Here is a 24,252-nt window from a genome sequence, read left to right as displayed (position 1 = left end):
CTCTCTTTTTTAAAGATTCTTTTTAAGTAATCGTTATACTCAAAGTGGGCTTGAACTCACAACCCTGAGATTGAATCACATGCCCTACTGACTGAGCTAGCAGGTGCCCCATTAAGTAATCTCTTTTCATTGGACATTGAGGTTATTTCCCATTTACCTTCACTCCGAAGAATAATTCTGTTTTTAATTTCGAAAGATCCCTGCTTGCATTGTTTAGACTAAAATCTGGCCCTGTGGCAGGCGGGGCTTTGAGTTGAAAGAGACTCAGATTGGAGGAGTCAAGGAGGCTGGCGTCCCCTTTTTGTTCTGCCTCTCTTGGTCTGACTCATCAGGTTAATCATTTGCTGCCTTGATTTTTCCCTTTGGCAAAATGGTCACATAAGCCTCGTGACTTCCATAACCCTGAAACTTCTGAAACTCTTGAACCCTTAAGGAAAAGTCCATGTTGAATGATGGGAAGCCAAGTCTTGTGGCCACTGAATGTGGGAGACTGGTCTCCCTTTGCTACTTCAGGAATGGAATCTCAGACTTTACGAGTCCCCTGTTTTTTCTCCATGCTCTCTCCCTCTCCCTTCATCCCAAACTGGTGTTCCAAAGCAACAGTTTGCAGGCTCTTATTCTATTGAGAGAGAGGGTGCATTTTGTCCCATAGTCCTCACGGCCATAGCCACAAGCACAGCTGAGTTCTCCTCCAACCCAAAGCACTGGTCTGTCCCTGCAGATAAAGTAGTTCATCAGACTGTAGAAGGCCAGCACCATCAGGAACCACAAAGATGATAGTCACCTATGTAAGGACCTGTTTAGCCAGAGCGACTCCATCTTGGTTAAAAGCCATTTTGTTGTTTGTGCAGTAAAACTTAAACTGACCCTGCCACCCCCCACCCAGAGAAACTTACTTAAAAATAAGAAAGAAACCCGCAGAATGTGGCCAGCCAGTTCCTAATAACAGAGACCAGAATACAAGGCCAGGTGGGCCAGTTCCTGATAACAGAGCCCAGAATACAAGGACAAGTCAGGCCAGGTGGAGACATCCAATTAATAAAAAGTACACATATTGTCACCCTAACCACCAAAGAATGTAAACTCTGCCTTTTGGGCGCCAACCTTGAGCGCCAGTTCTGACCAGAGTAACAGGTTAATTCAAACAGCTACTATAGGGTAAATTGTAATTCAATTGGCCACCTGTGTGTGACCTAACATGACTACAATCTCGTTGGCCACCTATGTGTGGCCAAACTTTTGCTCTATAAAAGGTAGTCTGTAAGATGGGGAGGGGTCGCCCTCTTCGGAGGCGGCCCTGACCGATCAGTCAATCAATTCTTAAGCCTGTAAGCTGGGGGTGGTCACTCTCTTCAGAGACGGCCCTGGCCAATCAGTGTGACTTCTAATGCTAGTGTAGAATAGAACTTTGAATAACTTTAACTTTGTTTCAGTCTCATTCCCCTGGCCAATCAGTCTGACTTCTAATGCTTAGCATAAAATAGAGCTTTGCATAACTTTCACCTTGTCTGAGTCTCGTTCCCCTGGCCGATCAGTCTAACTTCTAATATTTATCATAAAATAAAGCTTTAAATAACTTTCACTTTGTCTCAGTCTCGTTTCGTTTAATAACGGACCTAACAACCTACCCCTGTACCTCTGTGCTGTGTAAGGACAGTGATTTGACCAATGGCTTTGGGCTAATGGCAGAGCTGGAACAGGGGCAGTGCCAGGAGACCATGTGGCGAAATGATTCATCATGTGTCTTTGGGGACAGACTGGCTGAGGCAATCCTCTCTATCCAGCACTTCTGAGCTGTGTGGGCAACTTAGCATCCCTGCCTCAGTTTCCTTATCTGTAAAATGGGGATGGTCCTCATAAGGCTTACTTCGGAGGGCTGTTACCGAAGAGGCAACATATGAAAAAGATTCCTACATAGTATTTCCCTAGTAAATGTTAGCTATTATTATGCGAATATGGTTGTTTTTTGCGGCTGCTTTCACCACCTGATGCTTGCGTTGGAACCACAGCTTTTTACCAGCAGCTGACAGGGATTACTCTTCAAATGGATACTCCTCTGAACAGGCTTGCATTTGGGATACCCCCAAATTCACCTGCTCCCTCTGGCCACCTCTTGCCAACCGCCAACCCAGAAGCATTGGTATGGAGAGAGCAGAGTGCGCTGCCTGTGGTTGGAGACAGAAATGTATCCACAGCGCCAAAGAAAATTGACAGCGTGGCACAACAAAGCGTCCTGACTCAGCGCAAGGGGCACAAGACTGAGAGGTGTGTTCGCTGGGAAGGGCCCCATTGCTGCGTAGCACACCCCTTAGCCGGTGTGCAGCCATCCCCCCCCCCCCAGATTTCTTTTCCCTTACATGTTTAACTTAATTTTTTCTTGGAATTAAAAACATTTAGGATTTTTACAAACATGGATTTCATTTCTTAAGGCCCACGTCCTGGTGCATAAAGAAAGAAATTCCAGGAGATATCTATCTGTCAATTATCCATCATCTATCTATCAATCATCTCTATCTATCTATCTATCATTTTTTAAGCAAGCCACCTTTTAGTTAACTTCCGTTTTAAGCCTCACTGCACCGCTGACATGTGAAGCCGATGCCTGTATTCCAGACACTCCCGACTTAAGGACAGGCCACAAAACAGCACGTCAGGGAGGAGGTGAGGAAGTGTGGGCTTCAAGGATCCTAATCCCAGACTCTCACAGAACTGGGTTGGAAAACTGGAAACTCCTTTCTTTCTTTCGGGCAGTTTCTGCCCAGCTCCTCCCTCCTTCCCTTCCTCCTTTCCTCTCTCTCTCTCTCCTCACTCCCTCTTTCCCTTCCTTCCTTCATTTTACAGGATTTGACAAATATTCTGATTATTTAAGAAAGATTTATTTTATTTATCTGAAGAAACATTTAAAAACGAACCCTGGTCTAACATCCCAGACCACTTGAGGCGTTTTGGCGATCGTGCTGTGGGATCATGCTGTAGGATGTGTCGTGAGGATCACACACAGCGGCTGGGACAGAGATCCAGGCAATAGAAATCCCCCTCTAGGTCCTGTTTTCTTTCCTCCACCTCTTCCTTTTCTTCCTGCTTCCTTTAATGAAATCAACTTATATTAAATAACCGATGTGAAAAACTACCAAACTTGCCTTCTCTCACACAAAACAAAACAACAAAATTAGAGGATTAAAAGAACTAAAGTAGTTGATTTCATTCTTTTTGTTAATTTAAGGATTTATTTATTTAATTAGAGAGAGAGAGAGCACAAGCAAGAGAAAGAGAGCACAAGTGGGGGAAGGGGCAGAGGGAGAAGGAGAGGGAGAAGCAGGCTCCCAGCTGAGCAGGGAGCCTCATCCAGGACCTGATCCCAGGACCCCAGGACCACAACCTGAGCTGAAGGCAGACCCTTGACCCACTGAGCCACCCAGGCGCCCCTATTTCTTGCTCAATAAGTACAGTGCTTTGTCTTAAAATTTTTTTAATTTTTTCCTATGTTCATAATTCGAGGAGAGAGATTTCTTATTTCTTTCTAAGGTGACTCTGTGTATATATTCAGAAAAACCTCAAACTGTAATTTCTTTTTTGTCACTCTCAGTAACTGTCCAAGTTGTGGCCTAAGCCTTTACTGGCCCAGGGTCATGGTTAGTCCTAAACATTTGCTAACTTTGCTTGTTGCTCATCCCCAGGAGCAAGCAAGCGGGTGACCCCATATTTGCTGAATGGATCTTTCATCTTGTAGGAAGGACTTGGGAATAATACCCCAGAACAGGTGGAATGAAATGGGTGATGTGGAGTTTTGCTGCACTTTCCTAAAAAAGAAGTGGGGGGAACAAGTCCCTTGGCCAGTGTAAATTGCTTTGCCACAAAGAAAACAATGGGGCACAGAGGCTGAACAGTAGCCTTTCTCCTGCATGAGGTCCATTCGAGCCCACGCACGCTCTGATCATGGTCACAAGTGGACATGGGCTTCTGTGCTTACACACGGATCTAGAGCCCAAGTCCTGGCTACGTCCTCTGACCACGTGCGCTGCACACAGCTGTCAAGTCCATCCGTGTGACTATGGTGTGTCCATCTGTGTAAGCAACACTGTCTGTGACAAACACATTCTCTCCCGCACAGTCATGTTATTAGAATATTTTTGTCGTTGTCGTTTTATTTGTTTAACGTCAAACACTCACTCATCCAGATCCCCACTATCTTAAAAGCCCAGCGCTGGCCCACACTGCTGCAGGACTGGGACAAAGAGATGATGTTACAGTCTGGTTTCTATGGCAACAGAGGAGGGGCAATGAAAACCGAAATGTTGGAAACACCCATTCTGACAATTGTGACATAATTCAGGTTATTACAAGGACGTAACTACTAAAGAAGCAGAAGTGTCATTACCCTGCAGCTCATGTCGGCAAACAGCTACACCACACATTTCTCTGAGTTGGGCTGCTAAGAGGAAGGAAACACGAAACACACACACACACACACACACCTCGTTTTCTGCATGTAAAATGTGTGTGTTCTTTAAAAGCCAGTGGTTGGCTGGTTTTCCGGACATGATGTGGTTGAAGCTGTCATCGTAATGGAAATTCATTGCTGTAGCTATGGTAAATCGAGTTTTCTGCCTGTGCTGAATGCATTAGTCTAATGAGATGTTTGCAGCCGGAGAGCGGGGCTGCTGGAGACTCACTGTGAGCTACTAACACACGGGTGGAAGATTAGCTTTTGTAATACTCGGTTTGCATGTACTGAAAGTCATCTGTCTTCTGAGTCAACATTCCCGGCCTGGTCAAGAATCTGATCAGGGCTCCGGTGAACCAGCCGTAGGTAAGGGAGATGCATAACTGGAGGGCGTGCCATTGACATGGGATCCTTCTCTTTCTACTGTCAACATGACAGGTGACCTGTTCCAGTGTGTCTGGCTTGCATGCCTCCCTCCATGGCAATGTCCGAGTGTCCTGCACTCAAACCACTGAGGCCAGCAGGTAACTTCAGTTCCTCCTACGCAAAACAAAAATGTTTGATTTCTTAACCAGATCGCAGAGAGGAAGAGGTAGTCTAGAATTATATAGTTTATAAATTTGGGGTACTTACACGTTCATTACTCTTTAACTCTGCATTGAAAGACATAGAAAGTTGTTTTTGTTTTCCCCAAATATGAACTCAAGTAACTGTTCTACTTTTTTGCATGATGATTTTGCTTTGCTTTTGTTTGGTTTGGTTCTAATTCAAAAAGTGTTCTGTCTTGGGATAAACATATTTACTAAAATTTAATTAGTAAAATTAATGTGTTGTGACTCACAAGAGTAATTTTTAAAATTGAGTTTTATTATTTCTATCCCAGGTGGAATATTTTACAATGTCTTTGTAAATGTAATTTTTTTTTCTTAATTTATCAAGATAGATGAGAATACTCTTACTGCTGGTAGTGGGTACTGGTTAGTTTTGGAGGGAAAAAAAAAAACCAGGTGTCTATGGAGCGTCAGGATCAGTTTTCCCAAGTTCAAATACAGAGTCACCTTCTTCCCAGGTGGGGTGTTGTGTGACTACGACCCGGTGCACAAATCTTCCTCTCCAGGTTGCTTGCTGAGTAGGACAGGACAGTGGACGAGGGTGGTCAGCTGTGTGGAAATCATTTGACCCATAATTGAGGCACTAAGTCCAAGTTCTTTCCGCTACCCCTAATAGTAATGGAGAAGCGCCTCATGGTGTTGTCTTGGTATCCTCTGACCATCTCAAGAGGGTCAGACAATCAGTAGCTTTCTGGAAAGTGGCTCTTGGTTGGTCTCAGACACTGTGGTACTTGAGAAAGTGATCCCGGCGACACGTCAGAGTCAGAATCGAGACGTTGTATACTCTCGTGTTTTTCTTTCTTTTCAACCAGAGGAACCATTTTTGAAGGGTGGAAGACATAGTTGTTTTTTTTTTTCTCAAGACTTAAAAAAAAAAAAAAACAAACGGAATATTTGGAGTGAAAGCACAAAAATAACTATGAAGGAATTTACAATGTGGTAAAGTAAACTACCTAGGGGCACAATATTTGTGTGGAGCATTTGTGTGTGTGTGTGTGTTGCTTGGTAGAACCAGACTGAGAAAATAAGGGGGTTAGTTACCGAGGAGTAGCAGTTGGGTGAAGATTACCTAGAAAGTCAGTAGTGATCAACTCAAACAAAACGTTAACATGGAAACTTTGGTTTTAGGGAAGTTGTTTGATGGCTTCAGATCTTTACCTTTTAAATCTATGCGTTTACGCAAATATATATATATTTTTTAATGTGAATATGTTTTCTTCAGCTCTTTAAATTGTGTATGTGGACAGTCTCTGTGATATTTTGGCAAATCTCTCAGTCGGTTTGCTTTGTCGAATCACAAGAGCAAATCCCACCCAAAAACCCAGTTCTTCCGTGCTTAACACGTTTACATTTCCTTGTGGCTCCAAAATGACTTTTATTTTACCGCAAAGGAAAAAAAAAAGTAAATGAATGATAATAGAAAGAAAACAATAAGAGAAACAGGAGTAACTTACTTGCTTTTGGTGGTGTGTTTTCAAGGCAAGTGAAACCAGCAGAAGCAGTTTCGCTTTCTGGTTCTCGGCTCCGGGGGGCTGGGGTCGCGCGGGGTGCTCGCCGGCAGCAGGTAGGACTCGCGGACCAGCTGCTGGGAAGCCAGCCAGCCCCACGTGCTGTCGTCCCGCCGCGGGAACTTTTCTATTGAAAATTCAAGAAAGTCATGACTTTTTCAACGTGGAGTCGTTCGTATTGGCTTATTCTAAAGATCCGAGCGATGCCCCAATGCACAAAGATCGAATTTAAACATTTTTTTTTTTTTTTTTAAACTTGCAATGATGTGAAAATCACAAGCAGATGGCATCCAGCCTCTCTTAACTTGGTGGATGTATTTTTGCCTCCACCTCGATCGTGGAGCTCACACACTTCCAACCCATTGAAGGCAACATCCCATCCCTGAAGTTCCCCGAAATCCGAAGGAGGCACGCTCGGGAGAGGAATACCCATTCGTACGGTTGGGGGAGTTCCCTTTCAGGCTGTTTTGCAGATCGGGGACGCATCACACACACACACAGACCTCGACACGCTTGGGTCCAGGCAGGGGTGGGGCGGGCGGAAGCCGGGAGCGGGCTCCCGGGGGCTCCCAGGCGCGGCTCGGCCGGGCGTCGTCCCTCCCCAGCCCGGTGCCCGCCGGCAGCCTTGGCCGCGCGCGGACGCCCGGGAGCCCGGGGCGCGCCCGCCGCAGCCCGCGCGTCCCCAGCCGAGCGGGAGGCGACGCTGGCCGGCGCCGGCCTGGGGCTTCCCCTGCCGAGTCCCCTCCAGGTTCAGCCTGCGCCTCTCCTCTTCCACCCAGCCACCTGCTTTGACTCGGGGACACCGAGGAGAGAAGAGAAACGAGGGGGCATCTCAGTGCGTCTCACCACCTCAGGGTGTAAAATTCGGTCTCACATTTTGGAGCCGAAGTTTGCGAAGGGACAAGCAGTCCCTTTGGGTGTGAGCGTCCGTGCTTCGTCGTGGGGGTGGGCGCCCTGGACCTATCTAGGAGGGAGCTTTGTTTAAGCGCCTCTTTGGACATCTTAATTCAACCAGCTCCCCAAAGGCTGGTTTGAGATTTACGCGTTTTTAATGTTTTTTGTTGTTGTTGTTGTTGCCTCCGAAGGCAGACAGGTGAGGAGAGATGAGGGGGATTAATAACAGCCCCCGGGAGAACAATCAAATTGTTTGGTGTGGAGATATATATATATATGCACACACACACATACAGAAGCCACCACTGTGTCTGGTAAACGACTCTAAATTTTAATTAATGAGTCACAAAAGCCACACCATAAGCTTTAAAAATTACCCCTTTATCAATAAGGTGATAATTAACTTTCTCTGGAATTAGCAATTCTCTCAGCCCCGGGCAGTATGCAGCCTAGTAAGTTCTCTGGAATGCTGCCAATTTTAAACAATCGGTCTTTTGGCAAATCTACTGGATTTTAATTCAAACATCTATTGTGACATTTTCCAATGAGGTTCGAAGACCATTCGGATCGAACCACGGTAACATTTCTGAGGTTGAAAGGAGTGGCTCAGACTGTTGGGATTGCATGGGAATTTGTCACTTTCTCTTTCTTCATTGTCCTTGTCTACCTCCGCTCCCCCCAACCCTCTGCATTTGCAAGAGTGCCACACTCTAGTCTCTGCTGTAAATCTCTGTGAGCTTTAAATCGCTGTGGCGAAGCCTGCATTTGTTGGTAGTCGCATGCTAGGTTCCAGGCTCTGGCTGCAAGCCCAGGAGGTTCCGAGTGCTTTTCTATTGTTGATTTCATCTCGGTTGGTTTCAGTTCTGGCAAGGGTTCCTCCCTAATATTTCTGCAAACTCTCACCCGTGGCTTGTCAAACGTTGAGATTTAGGTCGAGATTCAGGGAAGAGGAGCTGCGGGCAGAAGGGCCATTTTGGCTATGCTTGTGGCCAATTGAAATTTGGCTTCTTCTGACCTACACATGTTAGTGTCTGAAGAGGTACAGGAGCACTGGGCAGACAGAGCAGCTGGCTCCACAGTGAGCCCTTCCCCACAACGCACACAAGTACTCCTCAGTGCTGCTAGTCACTGCTGGGTGACATCCAGGGGAAGCCCGATGAGGGATGCTGCTATGTGGCCACAGTGGCCAGAAGGCAAGCAGCGATGAGTGCAAATCACTCCTCCGGAAGCCAAACCTCCCACTCCTCCTTCTGGGTCCTTCAAATGTTAGCATGGGTGGGCTTCTGCTTCTCTCAGCCAAGAGTCTGGCGAGGATGGCATGCTGGTGATAAAGTTTGCTGCTGGGTTCAGCTAGCAGCGTTGATGCGGTCAAGAACATCCTTCAGGAGGGTGGGATGGAGATGAGCAGCGGGCAGGAGTAGTGCATTTTGGGATAAATCAGCGCTTTTCAATCAAAAGAGGCACTTTGCCACCACCGAGGAGATGGAACACCTCTCGCTTCTTGCAATGATGACCTCGTGGACTACTGTTTTAGGACAGAAAGAAATTTATTACCCGGTGGCAATTCTCACTCTGTATTAAGCTGAAAAGCATTCCACTGGGTCTCTGGGACGCCCTGGACCAAGGGGGATATATTCAGAGACCCACACTTTAGGCTTCCCTGCGATGGCTGTTGTTATCCTTGGACCAGGTGTGTTTTAGAGAGAATCTAGTGGCACAGAACCATGGGAAACCCTCTTGACTCTCCCACGGATGCAGGCATGTTCCACCTAAATTTTCATTTGTGGGGAAGCATGTGTGCATTTCTTTTTCAGCAGCTGCCTTGATGGATGGGATAAACAGAACCTGGTCCTGGTGTTGCTAATTTTCAAGAACGATTGCGTACTCCTGCTGGCTGGCTGTGCCAGCCCTTTGAGGGAGGGGCTTGGCTGAGGAGTGGTGTCTTTACTTTCTCCAGAAGGCATCCAATACAGAAAGAGTGGAGTTGGCTGTTAGGAGAAAATTGACGTGCCAGGGAAAGAGAGTGTCAATGCTGTGTTTTGCAAGGTGGTGACGTTGTCTAGTTAGCCCCATGAGAGTGACTCAACTTTTGGGAGCTCAGTATTTGGTAACAAAAGCCTTTGCCCTTTTTCTCTCTCTCTACTGATCGTTACAGAGCAAAAGCCATCGTAGTTTCAAAACAGAAACATATGGCTTGAAATTAATCTTAAAGAAACATGGAAACTTTCATGAGGATGGTACTAAAACTTGGGAACAAATACTGGGCTGGCAGAGCAAAGAATTACCCTCACTGGGTCCCAGTCCAGCCATCGGAAAATGACCCTTAACAAAGAAGTAGTGAGATAAAACCCAAAGGAGAGATCCTGTTCTGTGGCCCTTCCAACGAGTTCTTGACCATCCCTGCCCACTGACCCTCCCACCCCTGGTACCCGCTGGTGCAGTTCAGACCAGACTCAGTAATGGCCAACAGGTAGCACAGGACTGTCAGCTTACAGGGTTATTTCCTTTTAGATGGAGGGAAAGGTTTTTTTCTTTTTCCTTTCCCATTTGTCCACAAGTCATCCTGGGACATCATCGTTCTGATGAGAAAACCAGGGTCAAACACCAAGACGTCTGCTTTTCCCTGGTGTGCGGAGCTGGGCCCGAGCCCTGCCTCCAGACCAAGGCTAAGATCACAGAGGCCTTAACTGAGGGTCTGCCCTGGATGCAGCCTTCGAGCTGGCTGGGGGGGCCGGGTGGCAGGATTTTATCCTGTCTGATAGGCAACTTTGAACAAGGAAAGTAAGAACCAGAGAGAAAACCACAGGCAAAAGATAGCTTTGGTGCATTTGAGCTTTTTGCTTTGGAGGTCACGTGAGGAACAATTCCTTTGGGCCTAGCCATTTCTACACTATCACAAGCCAACAGGAATTATTCTCTTTCTTTGCGGCCTTTTGAGAAAGAGCCTGACTGCTTTTCTTCACAGCCCATTGGGATTTGGTATCCTCACTTTTGGGAAATTATGGTGATAGCAAGACTTCATCTAACAATTAGCTATTAAGCTATGCTGTTCATCCCAAAGGGAATAACTCAAAAATGTTGTGGGAGGCACTAGGCTTATTGATCAGTAAAGAATGCCACTCCGGGAATAGATTTTGATCATTTTTCAGTCTTGAAAAATGTACGTCATTGGTTCATGTTGTTGCCATTGTTGCCTATGCTAGGGGAGTTTGCCATGAGATTTGGGGATCAGTACAGTATATGCCCATCTGTGCATTTCCCCTTATGTTGGGAATATAATATAATATAATATAATAAGATAATATAATCCCATTCAGATGTCGTGAGATGCTCCAGCATATTTGATTGTATCCCTCTTAAGAACTCATTTGTAAAAATGCTTCAAGAGGATACCTGTAGATAATTGACATTTGGGTGCACAAATTACAAAGCACAGAAAGAGTGGGAGAAAAAACCCCAACTAGTTCTAGTGTCTGAAATCACTACCCACAGTATGAAAATACAGCATTTGTTTTGAGTGTTTGTAACATAATTAACATTAAGGACTTGACATAAAGAAGGAGAGCAAATTGCACGGTGTAGTTATGTTGGTGTCTGATAGGGAAATAGTTAATTGGTCCCAGAGTGGGACCTTTACAGTTGTGTGTTGCCTTAATGAGACCAGGTGAATATAAACTCTCTCCAGGGAACTGAAGTTGTAAAGTCAAGTTGGGTGTGATGTGTGTGCCAATGTATGGGGCCAGTGATCTGAAATAGTATGGAGGACTGGCCTTTTCTTTCTATCGCCCTCCCTTTCAGTTAGAAGTCATTTGTCACAAACCTGGTAACAAATAAAGGGACTGAAATTCTCTGTTAGCAGAGTAAGGGAAAAGAACGTTTAGAAAAGTTTGTCTCACAGATGTTTCCAAATCAGCCCCAGCCTCTGCTAAGGTTAAGTGCTGAGTTTCTACTAATTGGATCGAGACCAGAGTGATGCAGAATAAACTGGAAATATAATCATTTAAAAATATATTTCTGGGCATAGGTTAGGTCACTGTTTTTAGGGACTATATTTCATATTTTCATGCTTGAAGAAAAAAAAAAATTCCATGGGACCAAAGACCTGGCTGGTCCTTATAGATTTCTAATAGTGGATAGTGTAGGTTACACAGCTTCCTGGACAAAGTCAAGCAAATCCAAGGCCTCCTTCAGCCAAGGTTTCCTGTATTCTGCTTGTGTACTTGGTAGATTATCAGTTTCCAGGGGGCTTTCTTTCTCTTCCCTGAGAATACAGATTTAGGGCAGGTTAAGAAGAATTTACATTGGGACCATGCAATTACATGTTCAAGTCCATTCACCCCTCTTTGGAAGCTGGAAGGTTAAAATGTAACCAAACTAATGAACTTGAGGGAAAAAAACGTTTATCTGACATTTGGAGGGATAAATTGAAAGCAAAACCCTATACTCTGAGAAGTGGTCTCGAAGTGATTCCTAGATTCTTAGATTGAATGGATTATAAAGGCCTTCCTCCCTCCCAGGGCAAGCTTCAGACTCTTCCCCAGGGTCTGCAAAGGATGCAGCCAACACAGACTCCATTCTTAAGAAGCCATCTCCTCTGCCATTGTTGGAAACTTCGATTTTTTAGCACGGACATTTTCCCCTCCAGAACTTCCCCTAGCTCTCTCATTCAGAAACTTCCTCCTGGGGGTACTTTTGTCCTCAGAGAGATAGAGAGTAAATATCCATGGAACAGCATGGATTCTGAGTGTGAAAAGTCAGGTGAACGGTCACCAGTGTGACCAGGGCCAATATGGTGGCCACCCTGGGCCTCCCTTCCTCCCTGGGAATGGTATTCCCTGTCGGTCCCCACTGCTGAGCCCCAGTGGTTTGAATGTGGCAAGTCCTCAGTAAACACTTGTTGCGTGAGCGATGGCATGAATGATAATGCCAGCCTTGGTGAAGACAGCAAGGTGTTGTGGAAAGAACATGCACCAATTTTGGTGTCACCCTGAGTTGATCAGATCATGGGATACAGTGCTCTGGAAGTTGTTAGGAAGGCTCTTTGGGTTAATGCAAATAAAATCCAAAGGAAGCAGTATATGGAAAAGGTCTTTGTAAACTGTAAAGTGCTGGAGAAATGGGAATAAATACGTTTTCCGTTTATTGAACCACGTATGCTCGGGGATGCCGAGAGAAGCACTTGCCATGCTTTATCTCATTTGCCTGACTTAAACCACACAGGAAGTCACTATGAGGCTTTTTTTTTTTCAATCTCCATTACACAGGTAGGGAAATTGAGGCTCACATTAAATAATTTTTGGAGGGTCACATGGCCGCGTGAGGCCTGCTGAGTCTTTCCTTCAGTGTTGAAAAGCCAGTGGGGCATCCATGTCTCTTCACCTGTGAGGGCTGAAGAGAAAGAGCTCTTTCATGCCCCAGACCCAGCTGCTGCTGCTCAGCCTGGCTGGGCTGCTCCCAGGTCCAGCAGGTTCCAGAAAGGAAATGATTCCCTGGTGTTTCCACTTGGAAAGGCATTTTGGATCCACAGCAAACTTCTTTTAAAGCAGTAGGCTCTCAGTCCTGTCAGACTCAACCCTCCCTTTCATTACAAATGTTTTTAATGCCCTGTTTACAATCCCAGAGTGAAGTTCCCAGATAACACAGCCCTCCTGCATCCCATATCGGAGAAAACCCAGTGTAATGTCATACCTGAACTATAAAGAGGAGTAAAAGCAAAGTAATTTATAATTACTTCCGGTGCAGGTGCTCTGCTCTGGGCGCCATAATGACGTGGTTCGGGGCTTGACACCCGCTGTCTACACTGAGGCCTCAAACAGGGCTCTCGGCAACTCGGTTAACACAAGCTGGTCCTCCTGCCAGTGACGTTTTATTGTAAACAACCCTTGAAATCCTAAACAAAATAGAGACCAGGCTTCCCTTGATCTATGTATTATTTGCATTCCTGGAAAATACAGTATATATTACAGCTAAGTAAAAATATATTTGTATGCAGAATGAGGTGAACTCTAGGCTCACCAAAACGAGGTTTTCACTCATGTGACCATATGGGGAGATAGTGCTCCATTGTGTGGGCAGCTCCATTTGTCCAGCATCCTTGGTCTCTGCCCTTAAAGGTCAGGAGTGCTCACAGCACCCCAACATGGTACCAGGTAAAACCATATCCAACACATTTCCAAAATGCCCCTCTGCGGGGAGTGTTGCCACCACCGCTGAGCACCTATGGGTCAGAGCATGCCAACCTGTCATGAATTTTGCTTTCTCCTACCTCCCCAAATGCCTGATTAATGGTAGTTTCAGAAAGATGGTGCTGTCCTGCCAGTTCCGTACGTGATTGCTAAGTAGAGCGTTTCGAATATCATGGCAGAAATTCGGGGGTAACTTGCACATTCCATGAAGATGCTTGTAGTGGATTTCCTCTAAAAACTGAAGCTTTGAGGGGCACCTGGGTGGCTTAGTGGGTTAAAGCCTCTGCCTTTGGCTCAGGTAATGATCCCAGGGTCCTGGGATCGAGCCCCGCATCGGGCTCTCTACTGAGCAGAGAGCCTGCTTCCCTTCCTCTCTCTCTGCCTGCCTCTCTGCCTACTTGTGATCTCTCTCTGTCAAATAAATAAATAAAATATTTAAAAAGAATAAAATAAAAACTGTAGCTTTGAGCCTGAGAAGATCTTTTCTGCACTTTTCATTCTCTTTCAGATTATGCAGAGGTTTTATTATAAATACAGTATTTTAAAAGCACGTTGGTGAAATCCTCACTATTCTCTGGGTCTGCTTAAAAGCATTAAAAGCCACTGAGGGACCTGGATGATGTAGGTTTTGTGCGAGTTATCCACACAATAGTCCTGGAATGTAGGGCTATTCTGCTTCACAGACAAAACTTCAGTCTTCAGTGAATTTAAGCAGTGAGTTTCAGTGCCTCAGGGTCATCCATTAAGTCCTATAACTGATTTCAAAGCCAAATCTATGCTTTTGCTCCTGTATCAGTTTGGGTATATGGTATACACGTTTCTCTGATGTGGAAATCCCATGTGTGAGAACTTTCTCCTTGTTGAGTATATAAAAATGCGGTAGAGGAATAAACAGGACCACAGATTCTTTGACATTCCTGCCATGAGGCTGTGGGGTCTCATTCTCCTCTCCTTGTCTCTGGGCTGTTCTAAGTGACTTGCTTGGTTCACAGAATGGCCGAAGTAATGTTCTAGGACTGACATCAGGAGTCTTGCCGTTCCCCTTGGGGCTCGGAATGCTCACGCTTGGATCCCTGAGCTGCCACAGAAGAGGTCAATGGCCCCAAGGCCGCTGCCAGGAGCCAAAGCTCTGTAGAAGACCCTGAACAAAAAGACATCAAGGTGGGGGTGAGGCGGGTAGAGAAAGAGGCAAGAAACATAGAACTACTCAGTGTGTGGATAAAGAAACCACCTTGGAAAGCGGATCCTTCCATCCCAGCCTCCCTAGCTGATGCTACACAGATCAGAGACAAACTGTCCAGTCCAGCCTTTCCTGAATTCCTGACTCACAAAATGGTGAGCCAAAATAAGCCACACACTTTGGAATAGTTTTACATGTGCTGATAACCCAAACACGTGTGAATGGCATTCTTTCTTTTGTAGTGTGCATTGTGGATTATTTTTGATGCCTAAGAGAGAAAGATTTCCCACTTCATTTTTTAAAAGATATTTATTTATTTATTTATTTATTTATTTATTTATTTATTTATTTATTTTAGAGAGAGAGCATGGATGGGGGCGGGGAGGACAGAGGGAGAGAGACAAGCAGACACCCTATTGAGTAGGGAGCCTGGTACAGGGCTTGATCCCAGGGCTCTGGGATCACAGACATGAGCTGAAGGCAGACATGTAACCAACTGAGCCACCCAGGCACCCCAAGATTTTCCACTTTAAAAAGGAAGGTAAGATTCACTATAAAATATAACTGATGTTGGGGTGCCTGGTTGGGTCAGTCTGTTAAACATCCAACTCTTGATGGTTTGGCCCATAAAATAAGTCTTAAAAAATAAGTCTTAAAATATATACAGTTGATCTCCATTTGCTAGGAATCAAAATGAGAGAAGTTTTATTCCATATAGAGTTACCATCAAAAGCATGTATTTTCAGGGGTACAAAGGCTGTACCTAAGGGATCTAAAGTTTGATTAAGCACTGCTTTGAGCCCTAGGCTGTCTGTGACTCCAGTCCAGGGGTTTAGAACTAAAATCCAAGGTGGTATAGTTCCTTCACCCATAGGGACATGGTCCTCTGAGTCCTTCCCATAAAGTCTCTTGAAGTTATCCTTTGGTTTGCAGAGCAGCTTTTAGAGAATGTCCCTGGAGGTGACTCTAATTCTGAGGAAGTTTGAGCTATCCTTTAGATTTCTGGCCGCCCTCTCAGGAGTGGCGGTTTCCCAGCATCCCACAGCTGGCCGCCATGTTTACTGTCAGTGCCTTGGGCGGCCCACAGTTCTACAGCTGCAGCTCAGGCTCCCTACAGGCTCCCATGCAGGGTTGTATGTCACAGCAGACTCAGTCCTCTAGTGAGAGAATGTCTGCCCTGAAAGTCCAGGTCACTGATAACCCTGTCTCACTACTTAGTGTTAAGTCCGGCTCAGTGGTGACAAGGAGCTCAGATGTGATGTATACAATATGACATCATAGGAGCTGTGATCGGTCTATGTCTCATGGCCATGAAGGCAGCTAGACATTTTCATGTCCCCCTCTGGCCCATGCTTGTTTAGATGATGTTATGCAGCACCATCAATTTCACTTACCTTCTGTCCTATCTCTGTGGATTTGTGTCCAAACTGCCCCCAGAAACGGGAAAAATCTTAAGGTCAGCAATTTCATCTCTGGCTTCTTTGGCTTAAAGTGTCATTGCAGAACAGAAAATCAGTGAGTCCTGCATCTGCATGAGGTAGTCAAGCTTCATGGCGAGGAGACTGAGGGGCTCTAGTTCAATGTCTTGCTCCAGGATCATTGGGACAAAAATCTTGCATTCTTGAATCGTCAGCCACAGTCATCGTCAACTGGCTCTGACTGTTTTCCTAAAACAGCTATTAGCAACGCATGGTGTCTGAGCATGGGGAAGCTTGAAAATATTTGCTTTTAAAATTCCAACACTTGGGGTGCCTGGGTGGCTCAGTGGGTTAAAGCCTCTGCCTTCGGCTCAGGTCATGATCCCAGGGTCTCAGGATCGAGCCCCATATCCAGCTCTTCGCTCAGCGGGGAGCCTGCTTCCCCCTCTCTCTCTGCCCTCTCTGCCTACTTGTGATCTCTGTCTGTCAAATAAACAAGTAAAATCTTAAAAAAAAAAAACTTAAAAAAAAAATTCCAACACTCTCCTCACTCACATTTGGTGATGTCCCAAGTGTCAAGAGAAAGCACAAATGAGAACTGCCTTGCCTAGGGGTCAATGGATTTCCTGGGGGCTTGGTTGGCAACTTTCTTTATCCATATGCCAGTGCCCCCACCTGAAGATTTCCAGTGGATTCTGGGTCCTGATGTGGCAGACAGTGTGGGGAAGGCTGTAGTGAGAGGAGTGAGAATGAGTGCCCTTGCCTTTGGGTTCCTCACCTGATGGAAATGATGGCATCAAGATCGTTGTGTCAACCTCCAGGACAGAGGCCAATGGCCAAGTAGCTAGTGCCAGGGATCAGCTTTTTCAGCCCAGAAATGGCCTCTGCTTGTTAACAGCCCTTGCCTGCTGACACGTGAGAATGGGGCCTCGCATAGAGAGGCACTCCTTGCGTTTTCTAGATGGACTGAAGGACACAGGGGGCAGAAAAGGAGATGGGTCCCCATGTAAGGGGGTTATGTACTCAAAGTCTTACTTGGCTAGTTCCTTGGGTTCCAGGCTGGAATTCCAACTGTTTCAGTGGCTACCTCCACCGACATGTTCTATAGGCACCCTAAACTCAACGTTTCCAAAGCTGGACTTCTCATTTGCCCTCTTCCCCATGGTTTCTCCTTTATTCTGTCTTCACAAAAGCTATCTCTGCTACTCCTCTGAACGTAACCGTTTCAGAATCCCAAACTTTCCTTACTTCCAACTGGAAGTCCTACCTGATGCTACTTTCCAAAAGAGTTTCCTGTACTTGCTCCTTTTCCGGCCTCCACCCTCTCTGTTGGCTTTGTCCAGGTTCTCACCAGCACCCTCCACCTGGACCATAGCTGTGGCCTCCAGCTCCACTTCTCTGCCTGCAGTCCTCCTCCCAACCCCACCTCATGCATCACACAAGGTTACTTTTGTAAGACACCCATATGCTCTAGCCACTCAGTTGCTTAGAAATCTCGGATAGATTCCCTTATGTCAATGGTTGCCAAATATTTGGATCGTGTTCCCTATTATAAATAATTCCTCGAGTGCACATCTCCAATGTATGTATCATAGATTATAAACATACTAATACCTTACTATGCTATATATAGCATAAAACATGCAAAAATAGAAATGAAAAAGGCCATGTGAGCCTTTTGCCCTTCCCCATTGATTCTTGAAGCCTCTGTGTTTCTCCACTTTCTATCCCCTGGCTCCTAGAATTCTCTTCCTTCACTTCTCCAGGTGATGAAATTCTTCGTGTCTTTCAGGACATTGCTTACACATGACTCCCCTGCCTTTGATTCTCCACACAGACGGCCTCCATGCCCCCTTTTTATATAATATTTACATTCCGCCTCTTCTCCTGCGGGATGACTTGAGAACATTTTTCTAGTGGGCAAGCGGAAAGAAGGAAGGTATCAGGATATATGTCCCTGTTGTTGCCAAGAACAAAATTGTAATGGTACATACTTTTCCTTCCTTGTCAGACATTCCAAAGAGGTGTTTTGTTTGGTATGGTTTTGTTTTCTCCCTTTTTTAACTTTCTTGTTACTCAGGGTAAAATACTTCTCCCCCAGAGGAGCGCAGACGCAGGCAGCCAGACAGACACAGAACCGGAGGGGGAGGAATTGAAAGTAAACTTAATTCTGCATATCAAGCAATTAGGCTAATGCGATTTAGAACAACGTGATGGGTGAAGTTTGTGTTTGTTTTCTCCTCAGTGTGTAATTAATTCATGGTAGTGTTGTAGGTTGGTACATTTTGGTAAACGAATAAAGAACTGTTCTTCGATGTAAAAGCGGTGAACAGCCTAGTCCTTTCACAGTAGAGTGAGTGGAAGATAATTACAGTTTGAGGGACCGTCCCCATCCAGCGTGAGAACTCTGGCGGCTTGTCTTGGGTGGAGGGGGGAGTTGCTGCCAGCTCGAGTTGCACGGTTGATGTGCTCCACGCCAAGGAGAGGGCTTAGCTCAATTTTTCGATATTCCGCCAGGGTCCTACAGGGAACTATGCTAATAAATATGACAATAACGCTGTAATGGGACAAGAAAGGCTGACACAGCATTTTGTTAATTTGTGTTCAGCATTAGCAGGGAGTTTGGCAACCCCTGGGCAATGAAACAGGAGCTACCGGTCGACTGTAGGCATTTTAATTAGAGGTCTTGGGAGTATCCGTGCGCTATGCCCGCGGAGTGAGACGTGGCCCTGCAAAGTTTAGCCAAAGCGAGCTTTCCTTCCTTGCCCTAGGCAGCCATCAAAAGGTCTTCAGGTGGCAGGGGCTGGGGAATGGCAAGAAAAAGTTCCTGAGAAGGGGAGGACTCCTGGTGGGCCGACGTCCGACACCAAGCAGCTACTTGGCTGTCAGCGCCCACAGTCCTTATTTTAACAGAGTGGTGGCAGAGATGGACAGAAATGGCTTGACCCAGTGATGGATCCAAAGCGTTTTTAAAAGGCTCTTTTTACTCTTGCTACCTTTCCACAGTTTGGTTTAAATACAATGCAAGAATAAGAACATCGTAAGTCAAAAGCTGTTACCGTATGTGACCCTTGAAATTTATGGGTATTAAGCAGAAAAAACTTAGGAACGTATCACCAAATAATTTTTCAATCCCCTAAGACTCCTTTAAACTTACCTCCTCTCCACCCACTGTTGCTGAAGTTTATTTACTCCAGGGAAGCCTCTGAGCGCCAGAGTGGGAGGAGCCCATAGTGGGAGGGGCCCATAGTGGGAGGGGCCATCTAACATTGGCACCGGAGGGGCAAAGAGCCAGGAAGCACGAGAAAGAAATGGCAAATGCCCTCGGTCAGTGATGCAGCCTTGGAAATGGCAGGGTATATCAGTGCCACTCTCCTTCCCATTTCTTTCACCTTCAGTTCTGGCACTGGTGGGGCGGGGGATCTTCGGTGGGAGATGGGAATAATTGGAGGTAAAGGGCCCACTGCCAAGCTAGGATGGGGACTTCGACGGAAAGCCGCCACTTCTGTGACCTTTCATGGGTTGGAGGCCCAGTGCTAAGGTCAGGAAGGCAAGATGCACAGCCGTGGGCCACCGGACACCAACACGAAGGGGCAGAACCACCAGGTTACGCCCTGGATGGTCGTTACCGGGTCTCACTGTGATCGTGGAGAAGTAGACACCCATTGGTGGCGTTACTTAAAATTGTCGGTCACCTTGACAAATAATCCTTGAGCCCCTCTGATGGGCAAGTCATTGCCTCTGGCCAAGCAGACAGACAAAGTCAGGTGAGTAGCCCCTAGGGCCAGAAGTGGTTCTCCAGCCCTCCAAGGATCACTTGTTCCAGAAAGCCTCGTAGCCTTCCTCCAGCCCCTGTCTTTACTCTTGGAGGGCCATTCAGGTCGTACCTCAATCCTGCTTCCTTACATTGGGGTTTCACTGGGGTGTGTTTGTGTGTGTGTGTGTGTGTGTGTGTGTGTGATTGTGTTTTCTTCTCAATTAAGGCAAACTCTGAGGACAGCTGCTGCCTCGGACACAAGGCTCTGTGGTTCACCATTGGTGTCAGGGCAGCCTAGGCTCTGCCCCTCAGTCCTGCCATTGCCTTATGGACACGTGGTCTCTTTTCACCTCTCTGAGCCTCAACCTTCCCACCGTGAAAATGCAAGACATTAACACCTGGATCACAGGTTGCCATTAGGAGCAAATGAGCTGGATCCAACACTTTGTATATTGCCTGGCCCATAGGGAATACACAGTAAACTGAAGCTAATAACATTATGTCATTGAGTACATGGAGTGTCGTCTGAGCCTCTCTGTTCATTGTCTAATAGGAACAAAATCTCATTTGACTGTCTTTCCTTCTCAAGATGAGAAGGGGCCCTCTAAGTTAAAAGCTGCCTAGGAAAACTAGAGAAGGTGGTGGGCATACGACTCCATTGTGTCACTTGGCCCTGTGACAAATCCTATTCTATTCCACGAGGAAAGGAAGAAAAAGGAGCCCATCCTTAGACATTTTTCTGAGGCTGGTGGGAATATACATGGTTATCTACCAAATAATCTTGGCCTTCTGCATATGAATCCCTGGGCTCTCATGCTCTCCGATCCCCCCACGAGTCCTGGTTCTCCCTGGAGATAACGTCTGTCCATTCCAATGCCATTGTTCTTCTTATAATTAGGAATATGATATTTCAGAACTGGGCTGATTTCTCATCAGGTCTCATGGCCAACATCAGAGCTGCCATGTGCTCTTAGATAAGAGGGCCTATAAAACAGCCCACCACATATGTGAAACTTTATGTCATTCTTCCTTGAGCTGAGTTGGAAAATTTATAGTTAGAAGAACAGAGTCAAGTTGAAAATGTGGCTCTGGCCACATTTCTCTGGGTATAATTGGAGTTTTCAGGTATAGTTAAAATCAGTCTGGTTTTAACTGAGGGTATCAAAATGGCAGGATACAATGCTTTAAAAAGGCCACAATCCCCATCTGCCTCACAATGAGTGAGAATAGCATGCTGTTGAAAAAGGTGCTGCCTGATGTTTTCCTATTTATTCATCTTTTCCTGATATCTATTGACCTCCCTGTATTTTAGGCAATTTCCTGTAATAGAAAAAAGAGTAGGACGTGTCCGAGTCCCCAGGCAGCTGAGGGAGTACTAGAAGGGTCAGCAAATATTTTCTGTAAAGGGCCACATAGATAGAATCTATTTTATCTTGGGGGCCATGTGGTTTGGATGGCAATACCCACCCCAGAAACTCCAGGTGTTTCCCACAGCCCTCCACTCTCCATTCCTCGTGCTCTCCCTCATGCCTGCTGAGCCCTCTCTTTTGTGCTGATACCCGTTGCTTTGACACCTGGAAGAGATACCCTAAGTCTTACAGCAAAAGCTGATTGTGAGGACAAACTGAGCTGACGTGTGCAAAGCCCTTGCTCAGGCTCTAGCTGTCACTGACAAATGTTAGTCTGCCTCCCTCCTGTCCTTCCAAAAGAATCTGAGAAAACAAAATCCCTCCTGCCTCTTCCAGGTTAAGCCATCTACTCATGTCCCAACTTGAACCCAGACATCTTCTCCAACACCTCCACTCTTTCTCTCAAACACCCAAACCACCTCTCTGTCTTGTTCTGCTTTGCCTGCAACACACTTAGTTATCTTCTATATAAAAGCCAGTTTTAAAGAGAAGGAGAAGGAAGAGGAGGAAGAAGTAGAGGAGGAGGCAGGAGGGAGGAGAAGAAGGTGAAGGGGAAGAGTAAAACTCTCTCTGACCTTACAACCTCCTCCAGCTACCATTCCTTTTCTCTTTTATTCCAGGGGTCTCCAACTGCCTTCATTTTCCCATTATTTCTCTTTGTTCATTTCTGCTCCTTCCTTATGTTTTTCCTTCCCAGAGGCATACTGGGCTGTGGAAAAGGAGTGCTCTAGGGTCAAGCACACATCTCCACGATTCTGTTTGTGGTGTCACAGACCCCAGGTAGCTTACACAGCACCAAGGTCCTCATCTGTGAAATGGGACCAGTGAGGCCGCTCCAGGAGAGGATTATGAGAGATCAGGGAGGTAATCGGTGAAAGGCACCTTGTCAGGGGTTGGCATGTGACAGGTGCCACTCAATGAATTCTGTTCTCTTTCTCTTCTACAAGCTATTTAGGATGGGCAGGGACCTCTGTCCTTAGGGAAATGAGGAGGGAGTGGATTGAGACTATTTTTTTGTTCCAAAAAGTACCCATTACAGTCCTTTGAGTTGGGAAAACTTGCCTAGACATATTCTTTTCCTTTTTCTTCATCTTTAATAAGACTTGCAAAAAAGTAATGTGGGATTCTAGTCACATAAGGGTGGGCAAGTGCCCAGGTTGATTTCATTTGTTAATTAATCACTCTACTCAACATGTATTTATTCAGCGTCAGCTGTATGCTCACCCCTATGAGAGGCCTGGTGGCTCCTGCCTCAGAGAAGCTCTCAATCTGACTGGGGTACAGAGAAGTGAGTCAAGCCAGTCACACAGAATTCCCGTGCTTTGGGGGATGAGCTATAGGAGTGCCATAGGGAAGGCAGGCAGGGAGAAGCCCTCTCTGCTGGACGAGGCAGGGAGTCTCATGAGGCAATGAGCCACGTGGAAGGATGTGGCAGGGCAGAGATGGCTGATGGCTGATGGATTCTAGGAGGCTGGACATCTCTTGTCTGTAGATCAGTGACAGCCGGTCCTCAGGCTGGACCAGAGAGAAATGAGGTGAGAAAGGCAGGCTGAAGGTGTGAGTCTTGTCTTGATCCTCCTCTAGAAATGTAGAGACTTCTCCTTCCGTAGGAGGAGAAGAATGGACTTTCCCATCCAGGAGGTAAAAGGTAAGGCCTGAGGAGAGTAGTTTCTGGGAGGCAGAGTTCAACTCAGGATTAGGAAGAATTTGTGATCAGTCGTCTTCAGCAATGGGGCAGGCATGTGCAAGCAGGAACCAAGGCATATGGGGGCAAGGAATGTGGGGAATCTAGTAATGGGACAGTCAGGAAAGATGAACTTGATTCGCAGCCCATGCCTGGGCCATGTCCACCCTACCCCAACCCACGCAGAGAGCTGATGCTGGCTCTTACACCACAGGTCTCCTTCCAGGAGAGGGCTCTGGGTCTAGCTCAGCTTGTGACGGCCTCAAGAACTCCAGCTTTGCCACACATTTTCCCCCTAAGGGATAACAAAAAGAAAGGGACAATTGGATAATACCTTCTGGTAGCAGGAGTTTACAGAGCTAGCCAATTTTTAAAATTAAATGGTTGTGTATGTGCATATGTGTGTGTGCAGACACACACGTATACACATTTACATAGGCATAGTATAAAATATACGATTTGATTCCAAATATTGTTATTCCAATAATACCAATCATTATTATAATAGCATAATTGTTTATTTTTACATATTTGTTGTTTTTATATTTCATTATATAAGAATAATGATTATTATTGATATTATTCCAAATTTTAAGTCTGTTTAGAATGTTTAAACAAATCACGATTTGCATCTGGCCCATATCTCCTCTGGACTCCCCTTTGTGTACGCTAAATCTAAAAGGTGGAAATTAACATGGAAAAATGGAACCCCAGATCCTATCTTGTCTTCCTGTGGGGCCTGGCCTCATGCAACTGTGACCGTTCTGCCAGGACTTAATTTTGTAGCATGCTGCTAGGGTTATTTATTTATTTTAAAATTATTTTTTCGAGTTATACAAGTTGTACACACACATATTCTTGTTTACAAAGAAAATTAGTAAATCAGGACAGAACCTCCAAAGTTGTGCTCTACTCCCAGCCACTAGAATAAGTTTTTTAAAATGTGAGTCAGATCATTTCTCTGCCAGGCTCCGAGAAAGAAGCAGTGATCTTAAGTGGCCTAAGGGCCCTCATGCTCTGCTGCACCCCCCACCCCCCGTCTTATCTCATTTTTCTCCCTCCCCTGCTCTGTCACACTCTGTTCCATATCCTTACTGTCTTGTCACACAGCTGTAGTTAAAATCAGTCACACACCCACCACAGGACTCCTGTAGTTGCTTTC

At 45.8% G+C, this 24,252-nt stretch overlaps 1 protein-coding gene across 7 annotated transcripts in view; it reads left to right on the top strand.

The window, feature by feature from the left end:
- The window catches only part of SCML4 (Scm polycomb group protein like 4), a 110,141-nt gene that overhangs the window by 6,230 nt on the left and 79,659 nt on the right, over positions 1-24,252 (top strand). Inside the window, exon 1 of one of the 7 annotated variants that reach the window (XM_047734005.1) lies at positions 4,621-4,968. The exons of 1 other annotated variant lie outside the window; for it this stretch is intronic. In XM_047734005.1, coding sequence (XP_047589961.1) covers positions 4,911-4,968 — 58 coding nt within the window. In that variant the 5' untranslated portion in view covers positions 4,621-4,910. Of the gene's footprint in view, positions 1-4,620; positions 4,969-24,252 lie in introns of those variants that run through there. 5 more of the 7 variants (XM_047734000.1, XM_047733997.1, XM_047733999.1 and 2 more) reach the window with 5 other exon arrangements.

Source organism: Lutra lutra, chromosome 6 (genome assembly GCF_902655055.1).
Source record: "Lutra lutra chromosome 6, mLutLut1.2, whole genome shotgun sequence".
Classification (NCBI taxonomy): Eukaryota; Metazoa; Chordata; class Mammalia; order Carnivora; family Mustelidae; genus Lutra; species Lutra lutra.
Note: the sequence above shows the minus strand (reverse complement) of the source record. Positions and strands in the feature narration are given on the sequence as shown.